A 27,806-nucleotide genomic window follows, 5' to 3' on the forward strand; every position below is an offset into this window, starting at 1 on the left:
TTCATGTCACAGGTAGTCTCTTAAAAATAAATGGATTATTGATAAAGGAGCCACATATCACATTTGTTCATAACTTAATATTTTTTATTCATGTCATGTCATTTCACCTATTATGATCAACTTACCTAATGGATCCCATTTTTCTTCAACAATTTCTAGAAATGTTAAACTTAATAACCAACTCACCTTATATAACATTGTGTATGTTCCTCAATTTAGCTGCAATCTCATTTCTACTTGCCAATTATCATCCTATAACAAATGTCATCTCATTTTTTATCATTGCTATTGTACCATTAAAGAACTACTTTCATTGAAGATGATTGGGACTGCTAAAGTTTAAAATAATTTGTATATTTTATGTCAATATTCCTCTTTAGCTTTTTTCTTTAACATTGGTGTAATTTCAAATCAATGTTGTTGGTGATTTTAGTAACATCAATGTATCTTGGTAGTAATGTGATTTATTGTAGGCCGATGCAATTATGTGTTAAGCTTGAAACGAGTTAGGGTAGTGTGGAGTGCACGCTCCTATATAAGGATTCATTTGGCATCGGTTTCGAATACGAAAAAAAAAAACATACTTCCTCTACATTCATGATCTGTTCTCTATTGTCAGAAACAGATTGCTCTTCGAGAATTATCCCCGCAAAGATTTCGTGAACCCAGACAAGAATAGGGTAGAAATACTTTGTTCGGAAAGTGAACGAACACGATTCTTCGAAGATATCCAGAATTATCATACTAGTTTTCTAACAAATGTAACACTGATGCTCCATCTAAATTTAGCCTATGGCATCATAAACTTAGACATCCATCAAGCAATCTATTAAAAATATTTCAACAAAGGTTTTCAATGGTTTCTGATCATGTTAATTCTATTTGTGACTGTTGTCATTATGCCAAGCAAACTAAACTTTCCTCCCCCTTGAGCAATATTAAAACCACTTCTTGTTTTTAGCTAATCCACATGAACATTTGGGACCTTTATACACCTTCATCTGTCCAAGGACATTCTTATTTCTTGATTATTATAGATGAATTCACAGGAAACATTTAAGCCTTTCTCATAAAAGGCAGCAGGCAACAAGACAATAAGGCAACAAGAGAGGTTACCCTAAAGGTGTGTGTGGGGCACAATCATGTGGTTAAATTTAGATATTTTATCTTGCAATTTAGTGATGCTAATTCAATTAACAAGCTTACACTCCCTAGGATTACTAACTACAGCAATTAATATTACGGAAATTAAAGGCAGAAAAGATAAATTCCTACGCTATTACAATAAACTCCTGTGAGCAGAAAATAAAAAGGGCAAAAAGAAAAAGAGAATTATTAATTTAAAATAATCAAATGGCTTGAGCCTTCGTCGATCCTTGATCCACCCTGAAAATTAAGAATGAAGAAGAGAAAAGTTAGTGTATTAAAGATTCATTGATAATTTACGCAAACCCTAATTTAAGTTAAAACTGGCAAAATAATTAATTTAACATTTTTATAATTGTTTAGAAATTAAGAGAATCAAACATACGATTAAATATGATATTTACATGATTTAAAATATTAATTCAAATTAATTAATCAATTAAAAAAAACACATATGAAAAATAACACTATTATTATGAAACAAACAATTATTTTTAATATTGTGAGAAAAATTGAATCTTTGATTAAATAAAATAAATGATTATAAAATTATGATATGATAAAAATGATTTGTTTAAACAAAATAAGCTAAAAAAGAAATTATAATAAAGGAAAGAAAAAAGAAAATAAATAAAAAGGCATTCATTTAATTAAAAATAAAAAAAATTGGAAAAAAACTTAGCTTTGATCAGGTGTGGTGAGGTCTAGAGGGACCATGGTGCACATGCGCCCTGGGATGCGTTGGATCTGAGGATCACGGGATCTGAGGGCTGGAACGCTGAGGGAGTTTGATAGCGCGTACGTCTTAATGTGTGGGATCCTTGGATTTTGAAAACAAATGCGTGTGCGCCTCTGGCCAATGGGAGGTTGACACGTCTTCATCGTCTACCTCTGGCTGTCGTCTTAGGCCCTGCACTGGTCTATAGCGACGGTTCCCTCCATAGCTAAAACCATGCTCTTACGAATGCATGCAAACACCAACAAATTTTTTTCGCGAGGCTGCCATTGAGTTCGTATGGACCTCACGAATTCAATTATGGCCTTAATTTGGCCTAAAAGTACCTGTAGCAGAAAGCCCTAAAACAAAACCCTAGTTTCTAATAATGGCATAACTCGGTATATGCACGCATTCAACAAATTAATCACCCAGAATTATTCCACACATCATAATAAACAATATAATGCAATCAAAACATGTTTATATGCCATGAATTCAAGCAATTGAAGAAGTTTAAGTTTGTACGAATCGTGGCTTAATGGAGGTAATTCTGGGGGTGTTGATGGTGTGTGAGTATCCAGTCAGCTTCAGGATACCTTCAAGAACGTGTTGCAATGCATAGAATGCTCTGAATCTTCCTCCAACTCCAAAAACGATCTTGAGATTTTCTTGATCTTTAGAGAGCTCGGGTACGGTTTCAGGGGCTGCAAAAACTTGTCTAGGGGTCTGCATTTGTCCTCTATTTATGATAAAATTAATTAGGTTAACAATTGTAGAAGGAATCTTGTTGAATCTTTGATTGGCAATTGGAAAATTTGATTTGTAAATGTTACTAATTTTGTCCAATATTTGATTCAATTGTTCCAACTCATATATGCAGGAAATTTGATTGGTATTTTGGTGTGAATGGTGATTGAATTTGATCCTCATAAGATCTTTAATTGAATATTTGATTTTCACATGATTTATATGAGTTAATCATCACTTTTAAATGATTTAATAATTCATATAAAATCAAATAAAATTCAAAAATTCGTGGAAATTAGATTTGAGGCCTTGGATAACTTGAGGATCAAGATTGGATCAAAAAAAGTTGGGCCCCTTTGCAAGAAAACTCATTTTGGACCACATTTACTTCACATTTTTCACTCAAATTTGTCTAACTTTGACAAGACATATCTCACTAAAATTTTAAGATATGGAAGAGTTATAGGACTTTTTGGAAACCTCAAGATGTCCTCTACATGCCACTTTGGAACCCTTTTTCCATTTGAGGATTTTATCTTGATGATACGGGCTTTGACAAAAACCTGCTTTTGGTTGACTTTCAAAAAGGACCTATAATCTTTTGATCCATATCTCTCAAATGAAGCATTTTTAGACTTGGCATGTGATGGACAAATTTGTATAGAATTCAATTTACTTCAAAATGAGCTTTGGATGGAAAATTTTGGATGTTCCATGTGAAAGTTATGGCTGGTCAAAGTCAGTTGACTTTTAGGTCAAAAAACCCTAATTTAGAAACTTTGAGTTTTGTTGTTTTCTGAACTTTCCTTGATGAATCATGATCAACCCTTGATCAAATGATGAATGATACTTCAAAATAAAGATGTTGACCCAAAATCAGGAATTTTGACAGTACTTTGACCACAGTTGACTTTCAGGTCAAACTAGTCGACTGTTGACTATATGAGCAATTGACTGTGCAATCTTTGGAACTGAAGCTTGAATTTTGTCATAGGGATGGCTTGAAACATCATAAGTCATATGAAAACTAGGGGTGGAAAAACGGACCGTGGTCCGCCGGGCCGCCCGCGCGCCCGCCAAAAAATGGCGGGTTGGGTTGAGATTTTAGGCCCGCCGATCGCCACCGCCCGCCCCGCTAAAACCCGCCGTCCGCCATAGTCCGTCCCGCCAAAACCCACCGCCCGCCAAAGCCCGCCTGTTCTCCAAAATTCTCTCTTTTTTAGTTAATTTTTATAATTCCAATTCTTGATGGTTTATTTTATATATTTATTTGTAAATATATGTAATATTTTTTTAAGTAAAATTTGTTAAAAAGTTGCTTTTATAAAAAATTATTTTAAAAAATAAGTGAAAAATTTAATTAAAAGGTAAAAATGATTTATTAATCTATTAAAAAAATGAAAAAAAATATAAACAAAAATAGGCGGGTAAGCCCGCCGCCCGCCAACCCGCCATCTTGGCGGGGCGGGCATGATTTCTATGCCCATTTTACTTGGCGGGCATGCCCGCCCCGCTCGTTTTTTAGCGGGCTTGAGGCGGAGCGGGCGGCGGGCGGGGCGGGCGGCCCGTTTTGCCACCCCTAATGAAAACCTTTGGAGACCTTGATTCATCAATTTTCTTGAAGGAATGCAAAATCCTAGTTCAGGAGGTCTTTGATTAGGATAGTGAGCCTTAGATTTTCAAGTGAGCTTGAGTATAAAATATGATGGGCAAATTTTGGGGTATGACAATAAGGAATCAAAGTGGTTTACAATGTCAAATCAGAGACACCCCCTAGCATTGGGGGTTTAACTACTCATATTGTTCAAAATAATTTCAAGATAAAAAATTAGACATTACAAGTAGTTGTATAACTTGGATATTCAATTGCTTCCGCTCATGAAAATATTTCGCCCTCAAATGATCTTGATCTCTCTAATCATCGATCGTGTAAAAATTCTTCGCTCCATCCAAAGTCCCCTAATTCCTCTTCAAAACTCATCTAAATAGCTAACATTCACTCAGATCAGTTGGAAATACCTAAAATGCCCCCATAACTTAACACATGGATAAAATATGAAAAAATTAGGAAATCAGCATCACATGCTGACACGGGCCGTGTCAGCCAACACGGCACCCGTGTCAGACTTTTGTTTTCTCAAATGCTGATTTTGGTCCTCAGGCATCCTGACACGAGCGGCCGTGTCAGACCTCCTGGAGTGTTCTGGAAACTTTTTTGAACTCTTGCGATTTTTCCTGGTTTTCGCTTCGATACTCCTTGAATGCTTAACTGAATCTAAAAACACGAAAAAAAACACAACCAAAGCATAAAATGCGGAAAAAGGGACATAAAGCACAAAATGATAAAAACGAGTAAATAACTTACAATAAATAAAACTGACTCAAATGATCACAAAATCAAAGCAATGTACTACAGATTACCTGGATTATTGTTGAATAAGTGATAAAAAATATAGTAAAAATGGTGACCGACCAGTCATCAAGAAATCATCCAGTTCTATGTCTATGTCACTCGTTTATACTTTACTCCATCACTGGTTGTTATGACAATCAACTGTGATTAGTTTGGTAGTTGTGTTGAACATTATGATTTCAACAATGTCTATGGAACCCGCCTTCATCGACTTGTTGCCAACCAAAATAATCTCTCAAGTCCTGCTTCTCTAATCCTAATTGCAAAATTTTGGTTTCAACTTCTAGTGGAAAATCTCTCCCTAGAGAGAAAAAACTGGAAACGCTTACTTGGTATGATAAGCATCTCATGTTATTCCTCACCTACAACATCAGATTTAATCTTCCTCTTACCCTTTTCAACTTCTTGAAGGAAATGATAAAGACTTCTCGGGTGGAAACAACTTTCCTCATACCTTATGGAAGAGTTATTTATGAACTTTTCTACAAGTTAGGAATAGTTAGGGCTGATGTTGAAGTTGAGTTCACTAAATTTGAATTTGTTGATTATTTTTCTTTGTTGTGTTGTTTTTTATTATCAATGAAATATTTCCTTTTTTTATTATTGCATATTCTTGTTTAACAAAGTTCTTGAGAAATACTAATTAACAAAACAAAACATGGCATCTGGAAAAAGACCCCAAGTGATAAATCTTTGAAAAAAGTTTTAAATGCGGCAAAGGAGATTCAAAGCGAGGTTCCTTATATCTATATTACCTTGATTCTCAAAAAAACAAAGATAACATGTTTATTAATTTTTTATGGATTAAAAAAGGCGTTAATTACTTATAGTTGTGTTACCTCGGTTTTTAAAACGCCGACATAACATGTTTTTTTATCTTATTAAAAAAATAAAATATTGCGGTCCCGGGAGATATTCTCTTAGTTTTAGCATGTTAGAGATGAAAGCTTCATCATAAAAACTGTTATTCATTGTAGTGAAATATACATTATCCCCAAAACTCAATTAGAAGATTTCCTTGAAAACATAAAGCTCACACTACATTCAGAATATGAAAAAGTTTCCTCTCCATCCTTCCATTTTATCGTGGTGTCCTCGTACAAGAAGTTTGAAATATGATACCTTGTTCAAGGAAATAGATTTTCATGCATGTGAACTTCGTTCCGTTATCACTTGGAACAACTTTAAATTTTCTATTATACTGTCTTTCTACCTTGGCAAAGAAGTTTATTAGTGTATGTGTTACTTCTTTCTTATCAATCAATAAAGATATACACACGGCTCTTGAGCAATCACCAACAATTGTTAAAAACAAATGAAGCACCACAAGAAGATGGAGTTCTATATCACTACAACGTACAAGGGCTTCTAAAGCGCTTTTTGGGCTCTTAGAGCACTTAAAACGCTGCCAAAGCCAGCGCTGCCGTAGGTAACGACAACGCTTTTGAAGCTCCAAAAGCGCTCTCGTAGCCCCTCCTATAGCAGCGCTTTTTCCAGAAAAGCGCTCTCGTAGCCTCCCCTATAGCAGCGCTTTTTTCAGAAGCGCTTTCGTAGGTTGCGCTTTTTTTTAATATTTTGACATATCTCAAATTCTCACTAATATTTTTAGAAATACATTTATTATATTAAACAAATAATCTTTTTAAAAAAATACATTTAATATGAAACATTTTATGAATTAGTATTGCATATATTTATTATCAAAATACAAATAAAACATCACTAATTTTATAAGTGCTCTAGAAGCTAAGTTTACAATCAAATTCTCAAAACACAAAATACAATATATATATATATATATATATATATATATATATATATATATATATATATATATATATATATATATATATATATATATATATATATATATATATATATATATATATATACTGATTTGCTCCCTAAGAAATTTCCCCAAAATCCAACTTCAGACATAAAGTATACTGTCCACTTTTGAGTTTCAATGAATTGATGACCTGGACCAAAATAAAGTATTCGAAATGTAAGTAAGATTATCATACTAGTTCAACTATTGATAACAAAATTTATATTTCTAATAAAAAAAGGTATATGACTTAAAAATTAATGCAAAAACTAGGCAACATGGATTTCTAAGTATCTACCACTTGTGCCACGCCACTTTGGTGGCTACAAGGAAATTCTAATGTCTCAATTTCTAGAGAAAAAGAAAAGAAAAAAACAAGAAATGCTAAAGCTAACAAGAATGCAAGGTATTTCGATCTAAAATTAAATTACCAGCATTTGTGTGAAGGATGTCTCATTGCTCCCGTCAAACACTGAAAGAACATCAAAAGTATGAAGTTTCCAGTCCAGAGTTTGTGTGACAACAACACTAGCCAAGGAAACATTGCCATGAACCTACAACAGACAAAGTTTTTAAACAACTGATACAAATAAACAAATAAAGAGAAGAAAACTCATATTTAGCTCATGAATACTCACAAGTTTACAATCATTATTTAAGAAGATCACGGCTTTCGATATCTGAAGCAGTCCCCAGGCATAATATTCATCCCTACAACCCCACAAAGTGAATAACAATAAGAAATCCATATTTGACAGCGAAATCAAAGTCTATGCCCTTATGCTCTGTAATCTACTTATAGCATTGCTCACAGTCACTATTGTTAGACTTCTTTTTTTTAGAAACCCAGCTACTGTTAGATTTCTTATTATGGCAGTTATATACTATCTCTTACCTTAGTTTATATTATATGTGAATTTTGCATTCTCTATAGTGAGTGTATTCTATTTCTGTTTTAAGCTTATTATGCCATCAATAAAGTCAGTTCTAAAATTAAATCGTATTTTGGTACCAGTTTCTAACATAAACAAGACAAGTTCAATTGTTTTAAGCTTATGTGAGCCTCTATCTCTATAATATCCACGTTTAAAGAATCAAATTAAAACACTAGGCAACATCAAATTATAGGAGTAGATAGCAACCATATAATCCAAAATAACAACTTGCAACATCAGATTTGAAGAAACAGAAACCCTAAATCCCCAATTTCAAATCAGAAAACCCAAAACCTCAAATTAGATCTAAAAGCAAAATAAATACAAATCTCTATTATAAAGATTAGAAAATGAAAGGTTATCTTCAATAATAAACACAAGAAATCATTGTGAAAAAAGATTTATACCTGGGATTGAACAAAGGAGATTGAATGGCTCATGGAACAAGGAGATCGTATCAACGGACAAAAACGCAGCAACCACAAATGTTCAACACCATAACAACAATCTTCAACTCGCGAACAGTTTCATTACCAGCGTTAAGCTTTCGAACCAAGCAACATCATCTCCACGAAATCGGAGAAAGCTTCGAATCAGAGAGAAGAAGAGGACGAACGGAGATTCACGTCAGAGAAAGAGAACGAAATCGAAAAAGGGTTTGAGTCACTGGTGATTGATCGGAGAAGAAGAGGAAGACAATCAGAGGAAGAGAGAAGCCACCACAGTTTTGTTGAAGATGAATGGTGTCGTTCTTATGTTGAGGAGGAAAAGAAAAGAACGTGTTTTAACCAACACAAACCCTAATCCCTTTTCCTATTTATTCTTCCTATTATTATTATTTTTTTATTCTGTTAGTTAATTAATTTTGTTTTAAAAATTTTAATTTTAAATTAGCTACGAGAGCGCTTTTCAAAAGCGCCTTTGTAACCAGCCTATACCAGCGCTTTTATAAAAGCACTTTCATAAGGTAGCCTATAGCAGCGTTTTTCAAAAGCGCTTTCGTAGGATCACCTATACCAGCGCTTTTTTTTCCTTGTTTTCTTAGTTTTGTTTTTAACGAAACCTATAGCAGCGCTTTTTTCTAAAAGCGCTTTCGTAGCTGTGCTGCTAAAAGCCAAATTTGGCGTAGTGTATGCTCCCCATAAATCACAGTGAATAAGTTCAAATACTTCAGAAGCTTTATGATTAAGAATATGGAATATATCTAATTCACAGGTGGTAAAGGATCTATAACAAGAAAATTGGAACGAATTGTACCATAAAGCACGTCGTTCGAAGTTTCTCCAATTTGGTTGCAATATTACACTTGCAACCTCTGCAAGTGTAGATCAGCGTATGTTCATAGCGGGTCAATTTATCCCATAAAACTTTCAACTTTCCATGGTAAGCCACCATGGTCATTCCTCTCTGGTTCATTCTGCCATGTCAGATTTCAGTTGTTGGATTCTAGGTTCATTCATAACTGAAAACCTGTTTTTAATGTCTTCCCATCGTCCTTAGCATTTTCAAAGAACGATATCATCGAGCGTATGCTAGGCTTAATTGTATTCAAAATCCATGATACCAGCATAGATTGAACAGTCTGCCAATCTTCTATTTTTGGTGATTTGTCCTTTGGCTGCATGATTGCTCCATCAACAAAGCCTCATTTTCTTCCTGTCCTTATGGGCGTCTGCATAGCTCGAGTCCATTCATCACAATATTCTCTTTAGAGTTACACTTGTATAATCATACTTCCAAGGTTGTCGCTAGAGTGCAAATCATATATAAGGAGTTAAGTTTCTCATACAAAGATTTTCTTTATAGTGGCCCTGATTTGACACTTACATTAGATATGGTTGCTCTTGTTTTTCCATCATCACAATCGCCAGGTATAAACATAATGGGATCTATATTTTTCATTTCATTAGATTATATACAAGAGAAACATTCATTTATTTCCTATAGTTACTCTTATCTATTGATTGTCAATATCAATGTACATATAGCATTGATATTCTCATTTACTTTATTAATCAAAATTAGCATAAGATACTAATAATATTATTTTATTTTAATAACAAAAACTAATCAAATCAAATAAAAAAATCTTGTGAAACGAATTTAATTTTTTTTTTATAAGCAAGATTGAACATTATATTAGATATGAGTACTAGGGGTACCCAAAACCCGATACAACAACAGTTAATTAAGAGATTTTAAGGCCACCAAAGGGGCTTGATACCAAAAATAAAAAGGTATAAAAGCTTTGATTGCACCGATCGAGAGCCAAATCCAAGAAACCATTTTAATGTTCACCACCACTTCATCTAGAACAATAACAGAATTGTTGAAGATGAAGTTATTTCTTGAGTTCCAAAGTGACCAAACCGTAGCCAACCAGATAATGCAACCCTGCTATTTCTTTACACTCCCCTGTAATTCTTGGAGAAAATAAGAAAGATGGGCAGAGCCAACCAAAGTAACCCCCTTCCTAATACCTAACCAAGCGACAATCTTATCCCATACTTTTACAGCAAAAGAACATAAGAAACCCAAATGAGCTAAATCTTCATGCTCCGCCGAACAGAAAACACATACTTTATCCTCCTCCCTATTAATGATATCCCTTCTCACTAGTTGATCTTTTGATGGAAGTCTATTTAATAAAAACCGCCAGCCAAACACCTTGATTTTAGACGGAACCACAGTGCCCCAAATTCTGTTAATCGCCTCCAAAATATTTGCATCAACCGACTCTTCTAAATTGCGATCTCTCAAACGGGCGTAACAACTTTTAACCGTGAAACGACCTTCCACACTTAGCCACCATTTTATCGAGTCTGCTCCTCCCAAGATTGGATTAATACCACCTAAAATTTCTAACAATTCTAGAGCTTCATGAAGAGCCACCAGATTGCCCAGCACCAAACCCGGTACGACTTGGAGATCCCAAGTCCAAACCCCCTAACCAGCTGCCCATTTCATTAATATATGCCTGTGGATTGCTGGACAGTAAAAAAAGCGAAGGGAAAAGACTTTTGAAAGGAGTTCCACCAAGCCATCTAGCATGCCAGAACAAAATTTTATCTCCACCGCCTAAACCGAAAGAAACAGCACCTGCAAAACAGTCAATAGAGTTAGTGAAAGACGAACCAGCCCCATCATATCTTTCCACCACACCGAGTCCTTCTTGTTCAGTTTGAAATCAGAACCCATAATCGCTGCCTTTTGCACATCTCCATATCGAGCTTGTAGAATGTTTTTCCAGATTGAATCACCATCCAGTAGCAATCTCCACCTCCACTTTGACAATAGAGCTCTGTTGAAGCAGCCTATGTGAAACGAATTTAATTGATAGTTGTGTAAAACAAAGAACTTTTTATGCAAACTTTGTATTTATCTATGAAACCGACAAATTCAATGTGATAAATTTCACCATTTACTAACAAGGACAAAATTCAAAACAAGAGCAAAACTCTCGAGATGCAAGTCATAAACAACATGTCAACTTTTTAGAAATACAAACGCCCAATAATCTATTTATTCACAGTTAATAGATGAAATTTTAATCATTATATTATTACAAAAACAAATTAAAGAAAAATAATAATACATATTGTGTCCAATATATTATAATTTCTTTTGCCAGATTAGTTTAATTTAAGTGGTAAGGAGTGAGCCATGTGAATCCCTAGAACGCAACTCACCTAAAAAAAATTATAGAAAATTTTAAACAACTATTTTATATTAAACCCCTTGAAACATCAACCCTAAGAGGAGGCATTATTTTGCTTCTACAGCAATTAACGCCATGTGGAAAGAGATCGAGTACACATTTCCACTAATGAGAGATTGAGTAGCCTAAACTTTAATAGCATCCAATAATGCTACTTCACCACCATACTCATAATCTGTGCAATTCACATCCAATAAAAATTAAGTATTTTACAAAATAAATTTACATCAACAAGTAGAGAATAACAATTATTTTATTATTGCAAGACGCGTCATTATTGTCTCTTTTCTTGCTCAACTTGAAATAAAACAATAAAGCATCTAAAATAAGACAAACCAAAAATTCATATTCATTTTGATTTATATATATTAATGAATCTTTCTTTCCCTGTCAGTCACTATCATTATCATTGCTCAGATCAGATCCCGCGTTTCTCTATCGAAAATAGAAAAGGACATTTTTGGTAATTCCACAATGTTAGTTATACTTCACTTTTCCAAAACCGTGTGTAACAAGGGACAAGGGTACACAACAAAAGGACATGCCCGTACCATTACACGACGAGAACGAAACAACATTAAACTCTGTTTCTTATTTCTAATTTTATATTCTTCTCTTACTACTATTCTTCTTCACTTCCTGGAAGTTGAAACAACACAACACAAAAACAATGAACCAAACGACACGTCGTTTTAATTCCCAGTTACTATCCTCGTTTCAAATTCATCATCTTCTTCTTCACCTTCGTATTCTAGTTCTCTTCCTCTTTGTTCCTACCTAAAACTTAAATCCAAACAAACACAAAACCTTAGTTTTTCTTTTTTTAATGTTGTCTGAGTCATTGTTCTGTCTTTTGACAGAAGACTTACTTACTAAAATTCTCGAACGAGTCGATTCGGATCGAAAATCTTTACGTTTGGTATGTAAAGAGTTTCTCCGGGTCGAATCAACTACCCGGAGAACCATTCGGATTCTCCGGATTGAGTTCTTACTCGGGCTTCTTCAAAAGTATTGCAACATTGAAGAGCTTGATCTGTCTGTGTGTCCGCGAATCAACGATAGAGTAGTGTCGATTTTACTGAGTCAGGAATCAGTGAGTTGGACTCGGGGGATTAGAACGTTGGTGCTGAGTCGAGCTACTGGGTTGGGGTATGTTGGATTGGAGATGTTGGTGAAGGCGTGTCCGTTATTGGAAGTGGTTGATGTGTCGCATTGTTGGGGATATGGTGATAGAGAGGCTTCTGCGTTATCTTGTGCTGTGAGGTTGAGGGAGGTTAATATGGATAAGTGTTTAGGGGTTAGTGATATTGGGTTGGCGAAGATTGCGGTTGGGTGTTGTAGGTTGGAGAGGTTGAGTTTGAAATGGTGCTTGGAGATTTCTGATCTTGGGATTGAACTTCTTTGTAAAAAGTGTTTGGAGTTGAAGTTTCTTGATGTTTCGTATCTCAAGGTTTGTCTGTTTTTGCTATAAACTTCATTGCAATTTGGATATGATGGTTGTACTAAATGTAGCATTTAATGCCATGGTCTCAGGTTCAGGTTCGAATGCCGCTAGATGCAAAAATCTTTGTGTTGGGTCAGTGAGATTGATCCCCTTTAGATTAGTCGGTCTCATGATCATTGGATACCAAGTTTTTAAAAAAATGTGGCATTTGCAAATGAAATTGTCTAAAAGAGTGTTGCATAATTTTGGTTTTTTAATTGTAAATAATGATTAATAAGGTTAATTTGGTAAAATTGGTTTTGTTGTTCTTCATTTATGACATTTTGGTGGGATGGAGGGAGTAATTCAAATGGATTGGGCTCCTCAAAAATGGGATATTTACAATTTCAATTATTTTGGGTCATTAGTTTTGAAGCTTGACCGGCTAAGTGTATGTTTGGTTTGATTGGCGTCCCGCTTCGTGTACCATTGAATCCACAAGAGCCCGCCAAAGACTAGGAAATTGCCCGACCTCGCACATTTGACACGGTTACAGTGGAATTGTTGGAAAAGTTTACACTAAATTTTACATCAAACTACTTTTGGTGTAAAAACATCTAAATATAAATCACTTTATTTCGAACTAATTGTAGCCGAAAGCATTCGCCCAAGGTCACTATAAGTTCTAATACTATCATTTAAATGAAAATCTCTTTCTCTTTCATTTTTAGAGTAATCAGAGAATTGTAATTGTATGTTATAGTAATGCTGGTGATGAAATATTGTTCTTATCGCTTGTGAACTTGTAGCCTATTTCAACTTTCAAGGATAATATGCTTTTTGTTCTACATTATCACCTTGCTCAAGTAATAACCACCATTCTTTATTCGGTTTGAGTTATTGTTGCTTTAAATAGTAAAACTATTTTGACATCTTACATCATTAGGTGACAAGTGAATCTTTACGATCAATAGCTTCTTTGTTAAAGCTCGAGGTTTTCATTATGGTGGGATGTGATTTTGTGGACGATGTGGGATTGCGGTTTCTTGAAAAAGGATGTCCACTACTTAAGGTAATATTTTTATTCTAATTTATAAACTGTGACAATATAGACTTCGAAATTAATAAGGTTCGACTAAGTAAGTTTTGTGAAGTTGGAGCATGAACGCATGTCTTTAGCAAGTTTCCTATTAATGTGTCGCAGGCAATTGATGTATCAAGGTGTAACTGTGTTAGCCCTTCCGGCTTATTATCTTTAATTAGTGGACATGAGGATCTTGAGCAGATCGGTGCAGGATACTGTCTTTCTGTGAGTTTGTATCTTAAACTTTGGAGTATATATTTAATTCCACGCACTCTATGTTTCTGTGATAAGCATGATATAGTATACACTAATACCTCAGGCATTTTCTGCAGGAGCTTTCAGCGTCTTTTATTAACGGCTTGAAGAATTTAAAGCGGCTGAGCATACTTAGAATTGATGGTGTTAGAGTTTCTGACTATATCCTCCATATAATAGGCAGCAGTTGCAAATCTTTAGTGGAACTTGGTTTAAGCAAATGCATAGGGGTGACGAACATGGGAATTATTCGGGTAGTATCTGGATGTAGCAATTTGAAGACACTTGATTTGACTTGTTGTCGTTTCATCACTGATGCAGCCATCTCTACTATATCATACTCTTGTCCAAACCTTGTTTGTCTGAAATTAGAATCTTGTGATATGGTTACTGAGATCGGTCTGTATCAGCTTGGATCAAGATGCTTGCTGCTTGAAGAGCTTGATCTTACTGATTGCTCTGGCGTGAATGACATAGGTAAACTATTGATGTTTTATCCGTATACTGTATATTAGTCTCGTACAATATTGCCGATGGTTCTGATTAATTTATCTCCAACACTCCGTCTTCGTGCAGCACTCAAATATCTATCAAGATGTTCAAAACTTGTAAGGTTGAAGTTAGGATTATGCACAAACATATCAGACATAGGATTGGCACACATTGCTTGTAACTGCACAAAGTTGACCGAACTTGACCTCTATCGGTAACTGAACTTTAGTCAACAAAATTATAGACAAAGTAGTGAGCCTGTTTTGTTCATTCTGTTTTTTACTGCAGCTGTGTACGTATAGGAGATGATGGCCTAGCAGCACTCGCAACAGGATGCAAAAAGTTGACCATTCTCAACCTATCATATTGCAATAGAATGACAGACACAGGGTTGAAGTGTCTCAGCAATCTCAGTGAACTCTCTGATCTTGAGATGCGCCGGCTTTCAAACATCACAAGCATTGGTATAAAAGCAGTTGCTGTCGGTTGCAAGAAATTGGCTCATTTAGATATTAAACATTGTGAAAAAATTGATGATTTGGGTTTTTGGGCCCTTGCTTTTTATTCACAAAATCTACAGCAGGTAAGTGGTATCAAAGCTTTACTCAATTACAATGTTGTGTTAGTATATGAGATTCAAGTTCTAACGCAACATAGCTATGATGGTGACAGATAAATATGAGCAATTGTAACGTGTCGGATCATGCGTTGTGCCTGCTTATGGGTAACCTGAAACGCCTCCAGGACGCCAAGCTGGTTTATCTTACTAATGTCACTATACAAGGGTTGGAACTTGCCCTTAGATCTTGTTGTGGCCGGATTAAAAAGGTTAAGCTGCAAAGGTCTCTCCGGTTCTCAATATCCTCGGAAATACTCGAAACATTTCATGCAAAAGGGTGCAAAATCAGATGGGATTAGCTATGCTATTCGTGAATTCAGAAGTGAGAGAATATCACTTGGTTGTCAATAAGTTAGTTATCAACATAGCTAGCTTATACATAAAGCCCGAAAAAGAACTTGTAACTCCTTTTGACTTGGACTTAGTCCATTAAGGTGTATATGGATGCCATTACAAGACAATGATTATATTTCCCTTCAATTCTCTCTATTTTTATATTTCTTTACTATGTTAACTAATTTTTCATTCTCTTTTCTTCTTCTGCTTCTTCTTCTCCTCCTCGCTTCTTCGTATTTTTTATCTCCTTCTTAGTTCTTATAGGATTCTAATTTGTCATATTCAATGAACAACAAAATTGACCGAACATAAATAATGAGAACCTAAAGGCAATTGTCTTAACTCCTCTTTTTGGGGAAGGAATCCGTGATAATTCGTGAAAGATAAGTAATGACTGACTAAAAATTGTTTTAGTCTGGATTCAAACGATTCGTCTTTAATTAGACCTCATTAATCACATGTAATCCAAGTTGAGTTTCACGGCTAAAAAGAACTAATTAAATTAATTGGCAAAAAGCAACTTACTCAAGTTTTCTGCTACTAAAAAGTAAGGAATACTGATAGCTTGAGTTTGTGATTCATAGGTCTTCATTTCTCTATTTTACTTCATGATCAAGGAAACAACAAAGGTGTAGTCTGGTCAGGACCTTTAGAAAGAAAGAAACTGTGTTTTAAGGTTAGTTTGGAATCATTGTTGAGCCTTGATGAAACTACAAGCTCATCAAAGCATGGAATATCATGCCAAGCCTCCAACAAAAGAAAGCATTAGAATAACTTGAGAGTTCTGTCCAGAACAAAAGCATAAAGGAATGCGAATATTTAAACTCAGAAGAATATTCCTTAATTAACTTTGGAAGCAAAGATCATTACCTGCATGTTTATAAATAACCAAAAGGTTTTTCAAAAGACCATACGCAAATTTTTTGTCTGTCTTTCTGATTCTGTCACAACGGAAAGATGGCATTTCTTGTAAATTTCCTTTTTGTTCTCATCCTTTTTCCATCATTTGATCAGGTTCTCTCATTCCCAGATGAATTTCCCTCAGAAATGCAAACTCAAGACATGCAAGCTTTGATAGCGCAAGCCTGCATGGATATTGAAAACCAAAACTCGTGCCTCACAAACATTCATAACGAGCTCACAAAAACTGGCCCTCCGAGTCCGACTTCGGTCATTAATGCTGCACTCAGAACCACAATCAATGAAGCCATAGGTGCAATCAACAACATGACAAAGATCAGTACTTTTTCTGTTAATAACCGTGAGCAACTTGCGATAGAAGATTGCAAGGAGCTTCTCGATTTCTCTGTATCAGAGCTTGCATGGTCATTAGGTGAGATGAGGAAAATTCGAGCCGGCGACGGAACCGCGCAATATGAGGGAAACCTCGAAGCTTGGCTAAGCGCGGCACTTAGCAACCAAGACACGTGTATTGAAGGCTTCGAAGGCACTGATAGACGTCTCGAGAGTTACATTAGTGGAAGCTTAACACAAGTAACGCAGCTTATCAGTAATGTTCTGTCTTTGTACACTCAGCTTAATCGCCTACCCTTTAGGCCTCCAAGGAACACTACCCTGCACGAAACAAGCACTGATGAAAGCTTGGAGTTTCCTGAATGGATGACCGAGGCTGATCAAGAGCTTCTTAGATCTAAACCTCGCGGTGCAGTTGCAGATGCGGTTGTTGCGTTGGATGGGAGCGGTCACTACCGTACAATCAACGAGGCTCTTAATGCAGCTCCCAGTCATAGCAATAGGAGGCATGTTATCTATGTAAAGAAGGGAATTTACAAGGAGAATGTTGATATGAAGAAAAAGATGACCAACATCATGATAGTTGGTGACGGTATTGGCCAAACCATTATCACAAGCAATCGCAATTTCATGCAAGGATGGACCACTTTTCGAACTGCCACGTTTGGTAAGTAAAGTTCTTAATTAACAGTATATATTCTCTAGCGTAAGGAAATTAAATCCACGCGTTTTCCTGTTCTATCACATATATATTGAAAAAGTGTGCTAGAGAATATTGTTTGATAATTTGAAATGTTAATATGTAGCTGTATCTGGGAAGGGTTTCATTGCGAGGGACATGACATTCCGGAACACAGCTGGACCAGTAAACCATCAAGCCGTGGCACTGCGTGTGGATTCCGATCAATCTGCATTCTTTAGGTGTAGCGTAGAAGGACACCAAGACACACTTTACGCGCACTCGCTGAGACAATTCTACCGCGAATGTGAAATTTATGGAACCATAGACTTCATTTTTGGCAATGGAGCTGCTGTACTACAAAACTGCAAGATATACACAAGAGTCCCACTTCCATTACAAAAGGTCACAATCACAGCTCAAGGTAGGAAAAGTCCTCATCAAAGCACAGGGTTTACAATCCAAGATAGCTATGTTTTGGCCTCACAACCTACATATTTAGGAAGGCCATGGAAACAATATTCTAGAACAGTTTACATTAACACATACATGAGTCGTATGGTTCAACCTCGAGGTTGGCTCGAGTGGCTTGGAAACTTTGCATTGGACACTCTCTGGTACGGCGAATACAGAAACTATGGACCTGGTTCATCACTTGCCGGTAGGGTTAATTGGCCTGGTTATCATGTCATTAAAGACGCTTCTACCGCCGGTTACTTTACGGTTAACCGCTTCCTTAACGGCGGTTCATGGTTGCCTAGAACAGGTATCAAGTTCACAGCAGGGTTGAGCAACTGAGTTTCCAAACCAATTGACGAATATACTATTTGTTATTTATCATATTTAACTACTATATGTAAACTAGAAACTAATAAGTTTATTATCTCACTTTTTAAATGAATAATTGTACCATTTTCTTTGATTGATGGAGAAATTAATAGAATATTTTTTAGTTAGTAGATGTTTAGCAATAAATATTAGAACTTCTTTTAATGGAGACAACTTTAGAAAATGTCATGATTTTTTTTTTTGCCTAGACTAATATGAGATGTCACGAGTTTGAATCCGCGCTACTAGTGGCAGATGTTTCTAACAACCAACTTAATTGGTATAAAGTGACAAACATGATATTAATTATAAAAAAATTCTATCATGAACCGGTCATAATATTTAATATAACTAATTCTTTATCTTAAAAGAAAAATTTGTAAAATTATATAAATTATCAATATTAATAGCCCAATAAATTTTCTTAGTTTATGTGATTTATTCAATTTAATCTTATATTTAGAGACGGATTTTTAGTGATCAAAGGGAGAAATTTAAGCATTTGACTTAAAATAACTATAATCTACAAATAAGGTCTTCCCAACAAAAAGAAATGTTGCTAAATATAGCTTGTCTTTTTTTATAGAATTTTTTTTAACCTCCACTTAATTAGCCTTCAACTCAAGCCTCACATTTTCAATTAACATAACTAAATTTAGAATGTTGATTCTTCTTTCCTCTTGGTATAAATAACTAAACAAACAGCTATCTTCCTCAATGTAATCTCATATAATAAAACACTCATTGAAGGGCTTCCAAAGAGGTATTATACCCCTTTAAAGTCCTTCATTTTATTATTACTCACCCAGCTATCCATTTTTCATCAAGTAAGGAATTCTATTCTTATTATTTTATAGTTAGTTTGTTTAAATTGAGGTCGTGTTTGCTTTCGTTGCAATTGTTGTGACATGTATTGCAGAGCGAAATGAAATAATTGATATTGTCTGACGTGGCTTTTAATGCCGTTTACATGCAATTGTATGCGTGATTACTGATTAATATCACACCACAATTGCAGTCTGATGCAGTTGCAGTTGCATAGTATATATTCTTAATCTATAACTAACTTTTACTCTTGTATATATTGAAGGTGTTGATTGGGAGCTGTTAAAAAAATAAAATATGGGAGACACTGGTAAAAATAAGAGAATCGCCATTATTGGCGTCTCTACCTTCTTATTAGTAGCTATGGTTGTGGCCGCCGTGGTTAGTGTTAATCTCAGCAAAAAGGAAGCGGTAGAAGATTCAAAAGATGCACATCTATCCTCATCAATGAAAGCTGTTAAAAGTCTTTGTGCACCAACAGCATACAAGGAGGAATGCGAGGAAAGTCTCACATCCCAAGCTGGAAACACAACCGATCCAAGAGAACTCATCAAAATCGCCTTCAACGTAACCATCACGAAAATTAGCCAAGAGCTTGAAAAAACTCAACTCCTTAAAGATGTTGAAAAAGATCCAAGAACCAGTGATGCATATGATACATGTAAGGAACTCATGCATCTTTCCATTGAGGAATTCAAAAGGTCATTGGAAAGGTTTAACCGCTTTGACCTTAATAACATCGAGAGAATCCTCGCGAGTCTTAAGGTTTGGTTGAGTGGTGCTATAACATACCAAGAAACTTGTTTGGATGCTTTTGAGAACACTACTGGTGATGCCGGTCAGAAAATGCAGGAGATTTTGAAAGCTTCTATGCATATGAGTAGCAATGGTCTTTCCATCATTAATGAACTCTCCAAAGTCCTCATAAACATGAAACCTCCATCTCGTCGTCTTATGGATGATTCTGAGATTGATCCTGAGGTTATTGGTAATGGTGATTTCGAGCTTCCTGAATGGGTTGAGGATCGCGTTGGTGTTAGGAAACTACTTAAAATGACAGGAAGAAAAACGAATGCTCAACTTGTTGTTGCTAAGGATGGAAGTGGAAATTGTACCACAATCAATGAAGCTCTTCGCTTTGTTCCCAAAAAGAACTTGAGGCCATTTGTTATTTACATTAAGGAAGGTGTTTATGCCGAATACGTTGAAGTTCCTAGAAACTTGACTCACGTCGTTTTCCTTGGCGATGGTGCTAAAAAAACCCGTATTACTGGTAACAAAAACTTCGTTGATGGTATTGGTACCTTCAGAACCGCAACCGTTGGTAAGTGTATAGCATCCGAAAAGTTGATGTATCTGGTGCGAATTTTGAATTTCTAACCAGATACATCAACTTTTTAGATACCACTTTTGTTTATATTTTATTACGGACTTAAAAGCTATAGCGCTCATATTGACATATACTGATGATGCTTTCGTTGCAGCTGTTCTTGGAGATTTCTTTGTTGCACTTGGTATCGGTTTTGAAAACACTGCTGGAGCAATCAAGCATCAAGCAGTTGCATTGAGAGTCCAATCTGACAGATCAATCTTCTATAAATGTAGAATGGACGGTTACCAAGATACACTTTATGCTCACACCATGCGTCAATTCTATCGCGATTGCATCATCTCCGGTACCATAGACTTTGTCTTTGGCGACGCTGTAGCTGTTCTACAAAACTGCACATTCGTTGTCCGAAAGCCAATGGAAAACCAACAATGCATTGTGACAGCACAAGGCAGGAAGGAGAAAACACAGCCATCAGGATTAGTCATTCAAGGAGGTTCCATTGTGTCAGATCCTAGTTACTATCCAGTTAGGTTTGACAACAAGGCTTACTTGGCTCGCCCGTGGAAGAATTTCTCAAGAACTATCTTCATGGATACATACATTGGCGACTTGATTACACCTGATGGTTATATGCCATGGCAAACACTTCAAGGAGTGACAGGAACTGAAACATGTTTCTATGCTGAGTTCAATAACCGCGGCCCTGGTTCTGATATCTCAAAGCGCGTGAAATGGACAGGTGTTAAAACTATTACATCTGAAGGAGCAGTTGGTTTCTTGCCATCCAAGTTTTTCCTCGGAGACGATTGGATTAGAGTTACTAGCATTCCTTATTATCCAGGAGGAGCTACGGGCTCTGCTGTAGTACCAACTCATTGAAGTTAATTAATTTGTTTTTCAAAATAAGTGAGTGATTATGAGTGTAAGCATGCACATTGTAAGGAATACTACTAATTATTGATTATTTTGTTGCAGTGCTTAGTTTGTATGTGTTTTGTGTTCCATTTATATTTGTAATTTCATTTTCAGATTTTATTTCTAAACTTCTATTGTTGATTCACTATTGTAAGAGTAATATATATATATATATATGACATCACAATTTTGGAGATATAGATCATGAAACAATGTATAATTGACCCGCATAATCTATTAAAATATATTAAATTCAATCTATTGTAATATATATTCATCTAAACTTCTATCTAATATTCATTTCATTATATATAAGAGAAAAGGATGATGCATTGTAAAATAATTTTACAGTGTCAATCAATCACGATTATGTATTCCGCCAAATTAAATTGTAATTTGTAAATTACTTATATGACATGACCGAAGTTTTATTCATAAAATCTAAAAAAATCTCATTTTATATTTCACTAATATTGTAAATAAAATATTTTTATTAAAAAAATAATAATTCATATTTAACCATTTTAAAGCTATAATACAATGAAATTTTATTACAATGTTTAAAATAAAATAGTCATACAATATTTTTAAATTTACTTATAACTTTCAAATATTTCAAATCCTTTTTAAAATATAATTTTTAATTGTATTTACAATTACATGTTACAAAATTTAAATTGAAAATATAAAATTAGACAATCATTTTCAGCAACAATATATAATCCATTATAGATAATTTTTCTATTTTTCTACCATATATTACAAAATTATAATTAATTAATAGTAAGAAAACTTCAATTGAATTAAATCATTTGTATATATGTTAAAAATAAATAAAACAATGTCATTGTACTTAGTTTAAGAGTCATATCCAATTTCTTCTCTAACTGCCAAAACATCTTAGAATATTGAGAGTATTATTTTAAAATTTTAATGTAGACCATGATGATTATTTATATGATGTTTAAATTATTAGAATTTACAATGTCTTCAATCCACACATTGATGAAGAAATATTCTGAGTATACAAAAATATAAAATTTTATACACTTATTTTATATTTTTAATTTTAATTTTAATATTTTATCTTTTACTTACATGATTCTAACATATTTCTTTTTCCTTTAACATTTTATTAATTTTTTTCTTCTCTTCATCCTAGAGCTGTCAAAATGGGCCGAAGCCCATGGGCCGGCCCATTTGGCCCGAAAAATTTTAGGGTTTGGGCCTCATTTTTCGAGCCCATTTACATCCCAGCCTTTTTTAGTCCGGTCCTAAAAAGCCCTAAAAAATATGGGCCGGCCCGTATGGGCCATGGGTAGCCCACCGGCCCGAAAAAATTAAATATTTTTAAAATAATTAAAATTTATCCTTTCCTAATTATAATTATTATAAAAATTTATGATATTTTCTTGTTATAATTATCATAAAATTATAATTGTCATAAATATTTACTAGTCAGAGACCCGTGCTGCCGCACGGGTATTCGAATATTTGATGTAATATTTTTTGAATAATATAAATAATATGCGTTTATTAATGATTATGTAAATTATTTATATATGAAAAATATCAATTTGGAAGAATAATAACTTCATAATATTATAAGAAGAAAGAAGCTAACAAATATGTATGATCCATGAAAATGAGGATACACGACACAACAATATTAAGATAATGACCCGTGAGATAAATTAAAATAATGATTGATTAAAAATAAGATAAATTAAAAATAAGCTATTATTAAGATAATGAGCTATTATGAAGATATGACAAATTAAAATATGGAAGATATTGTGGTGATAGTGTCCCGTGAAATGAAAAAATTCATATCATGTTTCTCTAAATTTTTTTATCTTATACTTAATTTTTTCATCTCGATAATAAAATAAAAATAAATTCGAAATAGTATAAATATTGTTTTAGATGTCTATTATATTAAATATGATAATAGAAACGAATAAGTTTAATTAAGTATAACATCTAAATAAAAAAACTACATGTTAGTGGTCACAAATGACCTGTCCGGGATAACTTTAATTCTAGTGTATATATTACTAAAGTATATAGATAAAAACCATGTCACTACAACAAACAGTCCCATAAATTACATTAGATGTACATTGGCATGCTTGGTCCACACATATGGTAGACAGACAAATACTTTAATTCCACCTTCATAGGCTGCTCCATTCAAATTTCATAAGGTTATCTTTTATATATTCTTGCTCCAATTTCATTTCACTTCCATCTAATAGTATCAATTGGGTACCTTGATAAACATATACAATAATTGGCTTCAATGATTTCCAAATGAGTTAATATATATATATATATATATATATATATATATATATATATATATATATATATATATATATATATATATATATATATATATATATATATATGAATGTGTTCAAACATTTATGCTTATTCACAACTCTATAGACAAATAGTTGTGTTAATCACTCTTATTTCAATTGGGAACATATTAGTCCCCTCAAGAATGAAAAATTAAAATATAAAAGTTTGTGACTTCCAAAATTAAACCTGTTAACCACATTAATAATTTGGATCCAGCCACCATGTTAAAACCGCAATTGATCATTTCAATCACACACCAGATCATAAAGAAAAGTATATAGAGACATGGATAGTAAACATAAACACAATTGATCATTTCCCCCTAACTTTTTCCATGTCTTTAGATCTAAACATAAACACACAATAACTGACAATTAATAATGAAGCATAACTGCTAATAAACACAAACATAACAAAATTGACATATTTTTAACACAAAACTGGTGCATGTTTTTCAAATTATTCATTATTTAAAGTAAAACATTTGATAACTATTATTTCCTCCTTTATTATGGAACAACCCTTATCATTTCATAACTACAGCGAAAGCCAGCTCAATGATATTATTATTACAGTATTGAAAACACGCTACGTATTCCAATTTCGCCATCACGTTTTGGCTTAGACCCATAACAGAAGCCTAGCAGGAGATGGAAATGTAAGTTACAGTCTCAATGGCATTTCACCAGAAACTACTATAGTTTCTCCTGTTATATAAGACCCGTCATCATATGCCAAAAAAGTCGTAGCAGCACCCATGTCATCGGTTGTACCAAGCCTTCTAAGTAATGTCTGTTGTTCAAGCTCCTTTCTCAACAGTAGTAAACACACGAAATCCATTCAAACGACAAATTATACACAGCGAGTCAAGAAGAAAAACCTATTTGGTTCAAAAGATACTTACCATATCAAACAAATGGTTTATGATATATTTATATAACCATATGACTTGTAACAGTATGAATCATATTTTTGAAACAACAAAGAAAATATATAAACTCAGACCTAAGACATGCCAAAGAACCAAACAAATTGTTTTAAAATGCTAACAACCAATGAAAAGAAACCAGAAACTGCAAAAATATAGCAACACCTGACAAAATCAAATAGACCAGCAAAGCTGAATATACACCATTAAACCTATGAGATTAGAGCAATGCTTACTTAAAATGAAATTTTTTAAAAAATCCTAATGTCAGTTGGCTTTTATGTTGTTCATCATCATTTATTAACTCTTACCTCTCAATGACCCATTGTGTGTAAATGTTTATCGCATCGAATCCCCGAAAATACAACCCTCCTCCAGAAAAATTGCCTACCCGGGCAAACATTTAAGGTAACTTCAAAGTCATCCAGATGGAATTCTACAAATGTAAGGTTACCAGTTAGACATGAAATATGATAAAATTAGAACATATGTATAAAATAAAGTAAAACATTTTGGTATCCCAAAAGCTATTTAGCATGAACTATATATTATTGTGAAACAATGCAGAGCTAAAACATATGAAAAGTATACACTAAAGCAAGAGTCCAAAATACACAGTTGGAATGGTTATCCTTATCAAACTTGAGGATGTAGTTTAGTAGAAACACTTCTTACCCAAATATACAGTAGGAATGGTCTAAAGTCATGTGACAGAAGCCAACAATTGCCCCAAGTCATTCTATATCAAGGGAAAAGCAAATTCAGTTTATGATTAAAAATCACTTTCCTATATGCATAGATTACAGTGTCCTTGATATTTCATTTTCCTAACCAAATGCTCAAATCAAAATAATCAGTAAATAAAGGGAGATAGAAAAAAGAACCTTGACGGTCTTTTCTAACACAACACTCTTGTTTATAGTTGTTATCCCTTATATGTGCTTCAAATCTAGCCGCCCATCTGTGCCTACACAACAACAAACACCTTATATACTGAGACCGAATAATTTATGAAGCACAGACATGAACACGAACATTAGACACCAATACATCGATTCAAAACCAAAATTTATTAAAAATAAACAAAAAATCATTATGAATACTAAAATAAAAAATCAGAACATTTGGATTATGAACACAAACCCTGAAATTTTTAAACAATCATTATAAAACATTGAAAGAGATGCAATAACGAAAAACAAACGCAATCAGATCTGAAGCATACCGTGAGAATGTCGGCCAACTTCAACATTTTTCTGAAACAGCGGGAACTTTGAGAGCGATGTAACTGCAAAAAGGAAGCAAAATTTGAGAAAGGCTTAGACTTTGTTGTGAGAAGGAAATCTGAAAAACATGAAGACATAAACACGAAGCAATAGATGGGAAAGACATACCTTTGATAAATCCCTGAGCTAATTGTGAGAAGCAAACTTGGAAATGAAAAAAAGTGTGACGGTTCAGTAACCATGATGTTAGATGGAACGGAGGAGGAAGACGAAGAGGGAACAGAACTGTGCGATATGGGTGTGCGGCGGCGGGATGAAAGTCTGTGACATAAATTTGTTCAACATTTTTAGGGTTTAAGGAGAGATAAGAGGGAAGGAGAGAAAGAGAGAGACCACAGAAAACGCCAAAATGGGGAAAAGATTATAGGCAAGTACAAAAAATTGTAAAAACAGTCCAATGAGATTGCAACGTTTGGCATGTAGTAATTTATATTTTGTTAATTACATAAACATCCTTTTGGTAGGGAAAAAAAATTTTAGAAGGGCAAAATAGTCAGTTTGGTCAATACTTTAGTATTGGGTAGATAGTAGATAACTTAAAATTTGTTGGAACAAGTTATTTAATTATTTGTGCTACATTATATAATTTGTGATGTATTTTGGATAGTTTAAATTAAGTTAATGTGTTGTTTTACATTTTAATTATTAACTTATATGGATTATTTAGAAATTATAATTTTGGATATATATATATATATATATATATATATATATATATATATATATATATATATATATATATATATATATATATATATAATGTATTCTTGCATGCAATTATATGGTTACTTACAAAAATAAAGAGAAAATTTTAATTTTTTATAGAAATGGGCCCGTTTAGGGCCGAAGCCCATTTAGGGCCGGGTAGCCCGCAGCCCAGACAGGGTCGGGCCTGGGTAGTAAAATTAGAGCCCATTTAAAAATGGGTTTTTTGGGTCCGGCCCTAAAAAACCCGAAACCCATATGGGCCGGGTAGCCCATATTGACAGCTCTACTTCATCCTATTGTCCTAATAAAAAAAATTTATACTATACAAATAAAATTATGTCAAATATAATATTACTTAAATAACTCATCTAAGTCTCACGCATTGCGCAAGTCTCGATCTAATTTTATATATAACGTAGAATCATGTAGGTCCCCTTAACTTTCATTGTCTTTGAAGGATCAATCCTCAATGATACTTTGATAACTTTACTTGTTAGGCTTTATCTTTTCAATCTTCTTTCTCAGCTCCGAGGGAACTCTTCCTCGTCGTCGCCATCATCTTTGATGAGCTTCAACTAAAATCTTGCTTGAAAGTCATCTTGGTCACCTCCATGCCTTGAGGGGCTTAAAATTTTCTCCAACCATTTTAGGTTCTTCTATATTTCTTTCCCTTGCCCTTTTTTTAGCCTTGTCATAACTCTTCAATGAAACAAGAAAACACGAGTGAGGTGCTTCTTGATCAACCTCGATGGTGTCCACTTTTTCCCTACTAACGTGGTATTCCGTTTTCAACTAGATTGTTGACGACATCACCCCTAATAATGGCAAAGTTAGATGTCCTATAATAAAATTGTACACGAACTTGCAATTGACTACTACAAATTGAGTCTTAATGGTCCTCCCAACTTTATACTTTATAAAGCTCACAAATATGTCTACGTAACCACGAGGCTTGGTTGTTGAGTCTTT

General features: G+C 34.2%; 3 protein-coding genes and 1 long non-coding RNA gene across 5 annotated transcripts; 3 read left to right on the forward strand and 1 right to left on the reverse strand.

The window, feature by feature from the left end:
* Window positions 1-12,040: 12,040 nt before the first annotated feature.
* LOC131610553 (F-box/LRR-repeat protein 3) lies at window positions 12,041-15,867 on the forward strand. The gene is made up of 7 exons (XM_058882525.1): window positions 12,041-12,955; window positions 13,875-14,000; window positions 14,133-14,237; window positions 14,345-14,744; window positions 14,844-14,973; window positions 15,048-15,342; window positions 15,432-15,867. Exons 1-7 carry the CDS (start codon window positions 12,332-12,334, stop codon window positions 15,675-15,677), a joined length of 1,926 nt encoding a protein of 641 aa, XP_058738508.1. The 5' UTR covers window positions 12,041-12,331; the 3' UTR covers window positions 15,678-15,867.
* A 748-nt stretch (window positions 15,868-16,615) lies between these two features.
* On the forward strand, window positions 16,616-18,620 carry LOC131612818 (putative pectinesterase/pectinesterase inhibitor 22). The gene is made up of 2 exons (XM_058884565.1): window positions 16,616-17,635; window positions 17,775-18,620. The coding sequence occupies exons 1-2, from the start codon at window positions 16,672-16,674 to the stop codon at window positions 18,443-18,445; spliced, it is 1,635 nt and encodes a 544-aa protein (XP_058740548.1). The 5' UTR covers window positions 16,616-16,671; the 3' UTR covers window positions 18,446-18,620.
* A 538-nt stretch (window positions 18,621-19,158) lies between these two features.
* On the forward strand, window positions 19,159-21,693 carry LOC131612819 (probable pectinesterase/pectinesterase inhibitor 21). The gene is made up of 3 exons (XM_058884566.1): window positions 19,159-19,302; window positions 19,566-20,624; window positions 20,785-21,693. Exons 2-3 carry the CDS (start codon window positions 19,598-19,600, stop codon window positions 21,510-21,512), a joined length of 1,755 nt encoding a protein of 584 aa, XP_058740549.1. The 5' UTR covers window positions 19,159-19,302; window positions 19,566-19,597; the 3' UTR covers window positions 21,513-21,693.
* A 2,632-nt stretch (window positions 21,694-24,325) lies between these two features.
* Window positions 24,326-26,578, reverse strand: LOC131610554 (uncharacterized). Of its 2 annotated transcripts, XR_009286529.1 has the most exons (6): window positions 26,238-26,578; window positions 26,069-26,131; window positions 25,728-25,810; window positions 25,519-25,582; window positions 25,155-25,279; window positions 24,326-24,795 (listed from the first exon to the last, which is right to left on the reverse strand). It is a non-coding gene; the product is annotated as an uncharacterized LOC131610554 (long non-coding RNA). The 2 variants fall into 2 exon arrangements; XR_009286528.1 differs by having other exon boundaries at window positions 24,326-25,279; window positions 26,238-26,566.
* Between the last annotated feature and the right edge of the window lie 1,228 nt (window positions 26,579-27,806).

This window comes from Vicia villosa, linkage group LG6, assembly GCF_029867415.1.
Source record: "Vicia villosa cultivar HV-30 ecotype Madison, WI linkage group LG6, Vvil1.0, whole genome shotgun sequence".
In the NCBI taxonomy this organism is placed as follows: domain Eukaryota; kingdom Viridiplantae; phylum Streptophyta; class Magnoliopsida; order Fabales; family Fabaceae; genus Vicia; species Vicia villosa.